The following is a 10325-nucleotide window of genomic DNA, read 5'->3' as shown; positions in this document are numbered from 1 at the left end:
GAATCATTATTTCTGTGATTATTTCTCCTCTGGGCCATGCACGCTAGTGTCTGCAGGCATCCCCTATTAGCGGCCCCAGGGCTCATCCGGACAGGACAGGCCCGAGGAACTGAGTCTTTATTCATTGGCTCTATGTCACCATGTGTCTCTGCCAGTGTCCCCTGGGTTGCCAAAGACTGTCATTCTCCACTTCAGCTCTCAGAACAACAACATCCCCTTCCACTCTCGATTAGACTCATTCTTGGTACCTTCCCCAGAGGTCCCCAGGTTTGTGGAGCACAAGTGTGGTGTCAGCCCCTATAAGGAATGAATTCACTAATGAGTAAGTATCAGGCCTACCCTGGGAAACCCTAAGTCTTCATGCAGGGGCTCCCCTAGGGGAGACAGAGTCCAGGTGGACAGGCCTGCAGGGGTCCAGCAAGGGATCAGGGCCCAGAACACACACCATTGGAGCCCCTCACCCTGATCCTTGGATCCTCGCTGCTTCCTTGCCATAGAACTAAGAAAAAATGTGGCTCCCTTTGGGCCCACATCCATTCATTTTCTCCAGGGACTTAGTCCGCCCTTCAATTCTGGAGGCTCCAGAAATGTTTCTCAGAGCATCTGGAATATATATTTGCTTTAACTGGTGATTGCCAAGGCCAGCTCTGCTGGTTTTCTGTTTGTTCTGCTCCACCATGGGAGCTGGGGCTGGTCCCTGAGGATGGGGGACGCCCATGGCCCCCAAAATCCTCTCTCTGTGCATGACATGGGACAGGAACCCTGACAGGGACCTGCTCTTCAATGAGAGGAGCCTGGATGAGGGCCACCAAGAGGTAAAGTTTGAGTCTAGGGGCACCTGGGTGGTTCAGTGGTTGAGCGTCTGCCTTTGGCTCAGGTTGTGATCCCAGGATCCTGGGATCGAGTCCCACATCGAGTTCCCTGGAGGGAGCCTGCTTCTCCCTCTCCCTGTGTCTCTGTCTTTCTCTGTGTGTCTCTCATGAATAAATAAATAAAATCTTTTAAAAAATAAATAAAGTTTGAGTCTACAAAGCCCCCAGGCTCCTCCCAACTTCCCAGAGAGCCTTCAATTACTGTGCAACTTGTCCAGTACTAGAGACTGGCACAGTGGAAAGATTAGGTCAAACAGACCCAAGGTCGAATTCCCACCTCTTGCTTAATGGCTGTGTGACCTTGGACCAATAACCTCTCTGAGCCTCATTTCTTCATCTATAAAAGTAAAAATACTTTTGTATTTATACCTTATCTCACTTCAGGATCTAATAAAGGTGTTTGAGAAACCCTGCAGACAATCGAATTAGACAGCTTTTACCAGAGGAAAAGGGTTTTGGAGAAAGGGGGACAAAGACCTAAGATAAAACCAGGGCTGCAGTCAGCTTGTGAAATATACTCCCATGAGCTCCAGGTGCAAGAGGTATGCCCCAGCAAATTCATCTCTGAGCTTCCTGACAGTTCAAGTAAAGAAGGCAATCCAATGAGACACAAAATCCAAAGTGTCCATTACTGGGCAGCCCGGGTGGCTCAGCGGTTTAGCGCTGCCTTCAGCCCAGGGCCTAATCCTGGAGTCCTGGGATCGAATCCCACGTCAGGCTCCCTGCATGGAGCCTGCTTCTCCCTTTGCCTATGTCTCTGCCGCTCCCTCTCTCTCTGTGTCTCTCATAAATAAATAAGTAAATGAATGAATAAATAAATAAATATTTTTTAAAAAAAACAAAGTGTCCATTAGATTCAAAATGCCTGAGGGTGTGGCCCTCTGAGTGGCCAGCACATGGCAGGTGCTTAATATGTGCTCACTTCCCAACTTCCTCTTCCTCAGCCCTCTGTCGTCTCCCAGCTAAGGAATATCTGTGGGATCTTTCGTGCAGGCAGCAGGCAGCTCTTCAATCGTTCAGTACAGACTAAATACTTACTGTTTACTGGGCTCTGAGTAAGGCAAATGTGGATCTAGCTGCCCTAAACCCAGCTAGATCCTTTCCTGCTGTCCCCAGATCCTTGGTCCCAGAAATTATCTCCTTCCTTCCCCCCACCCACCACCCACCCTTTAGGGTCTCAGGGCTCTGCCTCCCCTCAATATGCCTATAAACCCCAGGGAACCCCGCTCTTGTGGCTTGCCCCTCATTCCCCACATAGCTTCAGGCTGCTCCCTCCTACCACCACATTCATGGAGCTCAGCCACGTGCAAAAGCACAATTAATATTCCACTCAGTCTCCCCCAGCCTGCTGCCTATTGGAAGAAGATGGAAACCAGATTTGTGGCCGCACGCGCTGGCGTGGATGCGCACAGGGGAGGGGGGGGGCGCTCTTAGGTGTGAGCTGGAGCTTTCTCCCCAGAGGCTTACACATGGGCACAAATGGCAGGAGTCCCCCCTTTGCCAGTGCAGATCTGCACCTCCAGACCCAGGAACGTCCACCTGAGCAGGGTGTGCACACACGGCCACCCCGCCGCACACTGCACTCAGCTCCTGGCCAATCAATGCCCAGAGAACACATGAGCTCCTCACACACAAAGGCCACATTTGCTTTCGGGCCAGAGGGAGACAGAATCACAGCAGTTTAGAGCTGGTAGGATGGAATCTGAGAGAGCATCCTGTCCAAAACCCTCATTTCACAGAAAAGAATCTGAAGCCCTGGCTTAACCTTGAATGTTATGGGTTGCATTTTAGCAAAGCTCCAGATTTAAATGCCTAATGCTGCCTCTGTGCCTCCTGGTGATGGACCACTTCGGCCTTGTGGGACTTGGAGGTTGGGGAAACTGAGGCATAGGGGCAGGCAAGGGGTGAACGTGGCAAGTGTGGCAGGTAATGGGCAAGGTCCAGCCTCTGACTTTCCATAGCCCTGGCCTCCCTCTCAGCCTCATACTTCCAGCTCTGCCAGGCCTAGGTGGGGCAGGATTTGTAGGGGAGTGTCCCCGACAGCAGGAGGGCTCACAGAAGCAAGAGGGAGCCTGGCATTGTTGATTTTTTCTCCTCTGACTTCAGACTGAGAAGGCAAAGGGGCTGGAACCTGTATCCCTGCGTGTACGTATGTCTCTGGGGCTGGAGCCAGTGGCCTGAGTTACTCAGGCATCTAGAAGCAGGGCTGGTACAGGTGATTCGAGGTAGAAGAAAGAAGGGTGAGTTCAGAGCAGGACTGAGCAAAGCAGGAAGCGGGTGGGGCTGTTCCCCAGGCGGCAGGCAGACAGAGGGCCAAGGGGCGGGCCTGCCTCCCGTCCAAAGATGGGACAGTAGAACAGAAATTCAGGGAAAGCGAAGCTAAAATAATTACCAGGAAAAGTCGCTGGAAGAGAGGCAAGTGTTTTCTTAGTCCTTAAGGAACTTCAGTCTTCAGAGAATTTGGAGAGGGAAAAAATCTATCTTCAAGGTCCTTTTCCAAGGCAGGGTGGCTGTGATTCACTAGCTGCTGAGGAAGGGCCCTGGCAGGCCCTCCCCTCAGCTCCTGCCTCTCCCTAGTGAGCAAACCCAGGTCATCTGGGGTGAGTGGAAAGGGCCCTGGGTAAGAAGCCTGAAGGCCCAGATTTCAGCCCTATCTCTGCCCCCATTGAAGCTGGTGACCTAAGGCAAGCCTCCGGTGCCCCAGGCCTTGGTTTCCTGTGAAATAAAGGAGTGGTAAGTCATCAACTCTCTGAGCCTCAGTTTTCTCATCTGAGGATTGGGGATGATAATGAATCATGTTTCATCAAATCTAGGAATCGATAGCATCGACTGTGTGATGCACCACTATTTTATGTTCATTAAGAAGGAAAAAAACAACCATCGATGGTAAGACATATTCTGATTTCAGTGATGCTAAAACGTGCATCTCAGAATCAGTGAATATGATACTTATTTCACAAGCTTCTTCCAAGTATTAAATGCAATAATATAAGTATTCAGTGCCTGGCACAAAGCAAGCACTCAATACATTTCAGGTATTTTTATTGTTCAGGGTGGAGCAGGGAAGGAACCACAGGCCAAGGGGATGGGGAAAAAGGAGAACCTGGGTCTGAAGCCCACCCCCACCCACCTGGCAGGGTGCCACCCCAGGGACTCCACATCTAGCCCCAGCAGGGGGCACAGGGAGAGCAGCCATGCAGCCCATTTTAGGGAGCTCCAGGAGAACAAAGGGCCCCATCTGTGCCCCGGAAGTCAGACTAATCTCCAGGATGAATGCATTTTCATTTCTCAGAAGTTCCTGTTAGAGTATGCCAAAGTGTTTTTCCCTTTACAATCTGGGCAAACAAGGCAAGTTTACTTTGGGTGACCTTCTCACCACCACCCAGGGCCTGCCTGCTGAATGTAAATACCCAGCCTTGCACCCTTCTGGAGGCTCCGGGTGGGAGCCTGGAAAATCGGAGTGCCAGGCTTCCTAAGGAGGCAGGTGCTTCGCCCCTTCCCACCTTCCCTCTCCAACAAGACCTGTCCTGCTATTCGCACATTTAGAAGGTCCTTGGAGAGGACAGGACCCTATGCGTCATTAACACATCTCCCATTTTATAGATGTGAAAACTGAGACCCAGAGGACAATGACTCTCCAGGGGTATCAAGGTGTGGCAGTCCGCATCCACGCTCCCCCACCCTCAGATACACACACACAGACACCGTCCCTGCTCACAGCTCAGCTGGACAAGGATTCCCTCTCTGCACCTGACCTTCAGTGTCTGGGACAGCCAGGAAGCTTATCTCTGTCCTTTCTCTCTCCTGTGCGTCACTGCCTGGGTTGGGATGTCTTTATGCATTTCACTTCACATCTGAAGCAGCTGCTGGAGAGCAACAACCAGATGTTCCTAAGCCCATAATACAAGGGACTACAGTCTGTGCTCTTCTTGACCTGGATTGCAGGTGTTTGCAGTACCGATGTTTAGCCTCCTTCCCCTGACCCTTCATACATAGAGAAGGGGCCTAAGGGGCTGGGTTTTGGGACCAGGTCCAGGGACTGGCCGGGAGGGAGCAGACCCACCCTATTAGGAGAGAACCCAAACTTCAGACCCCATGATCAGTCTAATTTCCTCTCCCAGAATATCGGTAAGAGAAGATATAGAAGGGATGAGCTGCTACAGAAGGCTTCAGGTGGGCTCTCTAACCTGAAATAGCATGATTCTTTTCAGTACATGAATAGAGCCTCTGTATGATTGTAGGCATCAGGTTTGTGTAGGGCACTGGGGTTTCACGTTTATCATCTCACTCCCACATCAAGGCCTGCCCTTCCCACTCTTTCTCTTCTACGTACTGTTGCCTTTGTCTGGAATGCTTTTCCCTCCATTTTGCCCCCCTTATACCATTCAGCTCAGACTTCCATGCCCAGCTCACACATTGCCTCTTCAGAGAGGGCTTCCTTCCCCACCCCATTGTATTATCCTCTTTATTTCCTTCATGGTCCTCCCACTATCTGAAATCACCTTCTTAAATTTTTTCTTCCTGTTCTTTCCTCATTCACTGTGTAAAAGTTCTTAATCACCGCTGTATTGCCAGTGCCTGGTCTAGGGACTTGTCATCATGCTCAATAATACTTGCAGAATACGTGACTAAATCCCCCACCATTCTTGTCTTTGTTGGACTTGGCCATGCCCTTCATCCCAGAAAAAAAAAAAAAAAAGGTTCTTATTCCTACTATGTGCCAGGCTCTGCATTGCCCATTCCCTCTCTTCTCTCCACCAGCCCCCCCACCCCCACCCTTCCAGGATTTCTCCTGGGAGATCCTGCCTCTCAGACTCCACAGGAGGTGCCGGAACCAGAATGTCTCCCCAGGATTATTTTCAATGGTTTCCTGGGGTGTTCACCTGGGTAAGAATCAGGAAAGAGAGGACACTCTAATCCTATTTATCTAAAACTATATAATCTTCCCCAATCACTTAAATGGTGCCTCTGTCTCTAATTACAGAGCCGGCTGGGAGGAACACAGGCACAATTTCCAGCCAACCTCAGGCAGAGGGACACTTTTGTTCGTCCTGGGGACCTGCAGGGACTCTGGCCTGGGAACCAGGACCCCCAGACACCTGCTACCTCAAGCTCACCCACCACAGACTTGGCGTGTTGGTCCAGCCAGAGACTGTGCCCCCCTCCTGGAAAAGGATCAGCCATATTCTGAGTGTTGGAATGCTCCCCAGTTGGCCAGATGTGATGCATATGGGGAACACACTCACAGCCTCAGCACCCTAATTCTCCCTGTCACTGTTCTGGAGAGTCAATTGATTGCTTTACTTTGGCCCACCTAAACTGCTCACAGTTGCATTGCCAGGTGAACCAAGTCCCTGGAGCATGGGCTGTGTGCTCAGCTTCTTGGGAGCACACTCTCCGGGAGGCCTGGGAGCTAATACTCATGTGACAGCCTGGAGAGTCAGGACCTTATTCTCCAGAACTATGTCAACTGGGTCATGAGATGGAGGAAAAGCCACGTGCCTGCCTACCTGCCCCAGGCAAGCAAACAGCCTCTATCTCTGACTCACTGTGTGTGCCCACCTTGGCACCAAGAGAGCAATTTCAGTGACATTCTGGCTTAACGGCAATGACATCTCTGCTTCTTAAGGGCTTTTTGGTTCCTGAGTTAATTAAAAGCCCCAGACGGAGAGGACACACTTAATCCTATTAATGACTTCTGGGCAGGAACTGGTGTGCTCAGCCCTCTGAGGGAGTGCCTTTCTCACTCCACTCCATTTGTTCAGGTGCCTGGTGATTGTTTATCAGCCCTTTTCAAGAGATTAAGCTGTACTCCTGAGCAGGCCACTTAGGTAATGGATCCGGGGGGCCTGGGAGTGTTCAGTGACCACGGAGTGTGCAGCCAGCCGCACTTGGCAAGCTCCATGGCCACTGTTCTTCAACTTCTTGTTCTTCAGAGCCATTAGAGGGACTGGATGATTGATGAGAAGAGGGGTCCTCGCCTCATTTCTTCTGTTCACTGGGCTCTTTCACACACAAGAAGGCTGGACACAGTCTTTGCCCTGAGGGATCTCAAGAGTCCAGTGGGGTCATAGACACGTGAGCAAACAATAACACTTTAGACTCACCACAATGGAGGTAAGCACATTGCTTGCCTCGCGTGTATAGGATGCTAACTGCTCCAGCCTGCGGACCAGGGAAGTCTCCCTGGAGGAGGAGACATGTGAAAATCTTCCCACTGAGAGATCTGTTGAGGGGCCCAGAAGGTGGAATTCATTCCCCAGCTTCAGATTTGGTTTGGGTTCTAGCATAAGGCTGGAAGAATGGAAACAACTCAGCGTCCTCATGAACTTATGGGAGAGTTGGTTGGCAAAGCCTCAACAAGATGCCAAGGTTCCAGGAACGAGGAATTGGCTCCAGGATAATTTTGCTTCAAGCCCCTACCTTGATCTTCCAGGGAGCAGAGACCTTGGCAAGGCAGCTCAGCTTGCAGAGGTCTCTTTAAAAGGGGAGGGACCGTTCCTCAGGCCGCGCCCTCCTCTCATTAATATGAAATCTATCGTGAATATTGATGTGGGGGCGTGGCGCCCGGGCCAGCTGGGCTAACCAGCCAGGGGTTCCCGGTTTCACAGAGAGGAAAGTGACAGAAGCCGTGCAGAGGGAGACGCCGAGAGAGCGGAGCGCCGGGCAGCCACCCAGTCTCGGGGGAGCGCTCAGCTCCCCCACCCCCGGCTCCCACCCTGTCCGGGGGGCTCCTCCAGCCCTCACCCCCACTCCCAGGCTCTCCATGGAAGCCAGCTGTGCCCCGGGAGGAGCCGGAGGAGGAGTCGGCTAAATGCTCGCGGTGCGCCCGGGGCCCCTGAGCCCAGCCAGCTCCGCGCCGCTGCCCTAAGGCCCCCGCGCCCCCCGCGCCCCCTGCCCGGGGCCGCGCCGCCTCCGCCCGCCCCTCCCCGGGGCTTCGCCCCGGACCTGCCCCCGCCCGCTAGCCGGCGCTCAGGCCGGAGCTCTGGGCCGGGCGCGCCGCCGCCCTGGAGTGAGGGAAGCCCAGGCGAGGGGGTCTCCGGGGCCGGCCGCGATGGACGCCGTCTTGGAGCCCTTCCCGGCCGACAGGCTGTTCCCCGGATCCAGCTTCCTGGACTTGGGGGATCTGAACGAGTCGGATTTCCTCAACAATGCGGTAAGACCGAGGGTCCGCGTCCCCCTTCCAGCGCTCCGCACCCCTCGCCGCGGCGGCGCCCGGGCCCCCCGGAGGGACGGGACTACCCACCCGCGGGCAGACGCGGGGGCAGACGCGGGGGAGGGGGCTCGCTGCAGGGTCCCCGGGAGACACGTGTGTAGAGCTCTGAGATTTGGAGGCTAGGTGCCTCGACACCTCCCTGGACCCCGGACCTAGACCCGAGCTCCGAGCTTGCGCCAGTGCGCACCCCTCCCGGGGGCTCGGTCCGCGGGGACGCCGACCGCCGCCTTCTTGGGGAAGGGGACGTCGAGGCGTCGCAGCCAGCCGATGCTCGGATACTAGCCCGACACGCACCAATGCTGCCCCCTCCCACGTCTTCTAACCGTCCTCCACCCACCCCTGGGTTCCCGGACCAGATTGGGCGCAAAGTGGCGGCGCCCCTGCCTGCGCCCCCTTTAGGACCTCCTCGTCTGCGCGGCTGGTTCTCCGCTGGGGGGCGCACAGGCAAGCGTTCGGGAGGCCGGGGACCCAACGCCCCTCGGGGGGCCAGAGTCGTACCCGGGTTCTGAGCCCGTCCTGGAAGCTTAGGGGCGCTGCGGCGGCCGCCCCGGGGAGTCAGACCCGAGGTTCCCCAGGGAGCGGCCTGGGCAGCACAGGGTGATCGTTCAGGGGGAGCGAGGTCTTTGGAGATCTTTCTCCCCATCTCTGTGTCTCTAGGTCTGTTCCTCTGTCCCTCGGGTCTCCCCGGCTTTCCCTGCCCTCCCCCCGGTCTTCGTGACTGTCTCGGTCTCTGAGCTTGTCCTTCTCTCTCTTCCCCTCCCTCCCTAAGGAAACGTGGCTTCTCTGTCTTCTTCCCTCCCTTCCTCCCTCTCTCAAGCTCAGCCCTAAAGCCCTGCTGGGGGGAGGGGCATGGGCTCGGAAACGCAAGAAAATATTTGGGTTCAGAAGGGCCTGCTGGGTGGAAATGAGAATCTGATGGGATCCCCTCCGTGAGTGAACTGGCCATCTCTCTCCCTGTCTACTCTCTCTCTCTCTCTCTCTCTCTGTCTCTCTGTCTCTCTCTCTCTCTAACGGGTCTCTGCTGCCCGGCCTCTACCTCCTGGGACCACCATAAACTTGGCCAGACAAGAGCCAAATGCACAGAGACTTCAAGGATTGGGGCATCTTCCACTTAAATTGTCCCAGGAAACAAGCTGACGGCCAGGAACCTGAGTGAGGGAGGCATGGGGTGTGAGGTCTCCCAGCCCTCCTTAGGGAGATCTGGGTCACCCTGCTCTCTGAGGATGGCCTCTGGTCCCAGTCAAGTGGAAGAAGGGAGAGGCCTGGAGCTGGTAGTGGGAAGAACAAGGCTCTAGTCCTGCCCTGCTTCAGCTCACCCCTGGGAGCCTGGGCCCCGCTACCAGCATTCCTCCCTGGGCCTCTGCTTCTTTGTCTATAAAATGGGGAGAGGTTGGATCAAGTGTTTCTGAGGATGGTCTGGCACGGATCCTAGGAATAAAGTGGCAGGGATTTGGGGTTCCGTTATACCCCCACCCCTGGAGTTGGTAACAGACACTAATCAGGGGGAGAGAGGTTTGTTGGAGTCTATACCCTTGCAGCCAGGGGCTGACAGAGCCCTCCCCACCGCCACCCGCCACCATGAGGTGCCCTCTGCAGCTCTGAGTGGGGCTTTCTTCTGAATGAACTCTGCCGCCTACAGCCTCTTCCTGCTGCTCCATTCAGCCTTGTGTCCCCAGCTGCTTGGCTGGGCCTTGGTCCAGCGCAGGAAAGGAGGCAGGATCAGACAGTGGTATCCAGCACTGGGACTGGGGAGGGAAAGCCCTGCTGGGGAAACTCCTGACCTTGAACCCAGGCAAGGCCAGGCCAGGCAGGGAGAAAGGAAAGGATTCCTAAGAGGAGACACCAAGAACTCCCAGGCTGGGAAGCAGGAGATTTGGTTCTCACTGTTCTGTCACCAGCCAGCTGGCAGTTCAGACAAGTGACTTTTCTTCCTCTGAGACTGGGTCCCCTCATCTGAAACACGGAGGTATAGATCCTTCCCCAGAGTGTTATTATAGAGACCCAGTGAGAAAATTAAAAATTGGGAGGAAAAAGCCTGGCAGGTAAGTTTCCACAGTTAACTTGTTTCAGAAATTAGATGGGGTGGTGTTAAGAACTACTCAGCAACGAGTTGCTGTGTGGCCTTGAGCGAGTCACTTTCCCTCTCTGGTGCCTCCACTTTAATGTCTAAGATTCCTTACGACTGGGACCACATACCAACCCTACGCCCAACTCCCTCTTCATTCTGCATGAGGGTA

General features: G+C 54.3%; 1 protein-coding gene across 1 annotated transcript in view; it reads left to right on the top strand.

Annotated features, from left to right (window-relative positions):
* The first annotated feature begins 7796 nt into the window (after positions 1–7796).
* Positions 7797–10325, top strand: part of CREB3L1 (cAMP responsive element binding protein 3 like 1) — a 34780-nt gene continuing 32251 nt past the window's right edge. The window contains exon 1 of the mRNA XM_038563456.1: positions 7797–8028. Within this exon, the coding sequence (XP_038419384.1) occupies positions 7927–8028 (102 nt within the window). The 5' untranslated portion in view covers positions 7797–7926. The remainder of the gene's footprint in view (positions 8029–10325) is intronic.

This window comes from Canis lupus, chromosome 18 (assembly GCF_011100685.1).
Source record: "Canis lupus familiaris isolate Mischka breed German Shepherd chromosome 18, alternate assembly UU_Cfam_GSD_1.0, whole genome shotgun sequence".
Classification (NCBI taxonomy): domain Eukaryota; kingdom Metazoa; phylum Chordata; class Mammalia; order Carnivora; family Canidae; genus Canis; species Canis lupus.
Note: the sequence above shows the minus strand (reverse complement) of the source record. Positions and strands in the feature narration are given on the sequence as shown.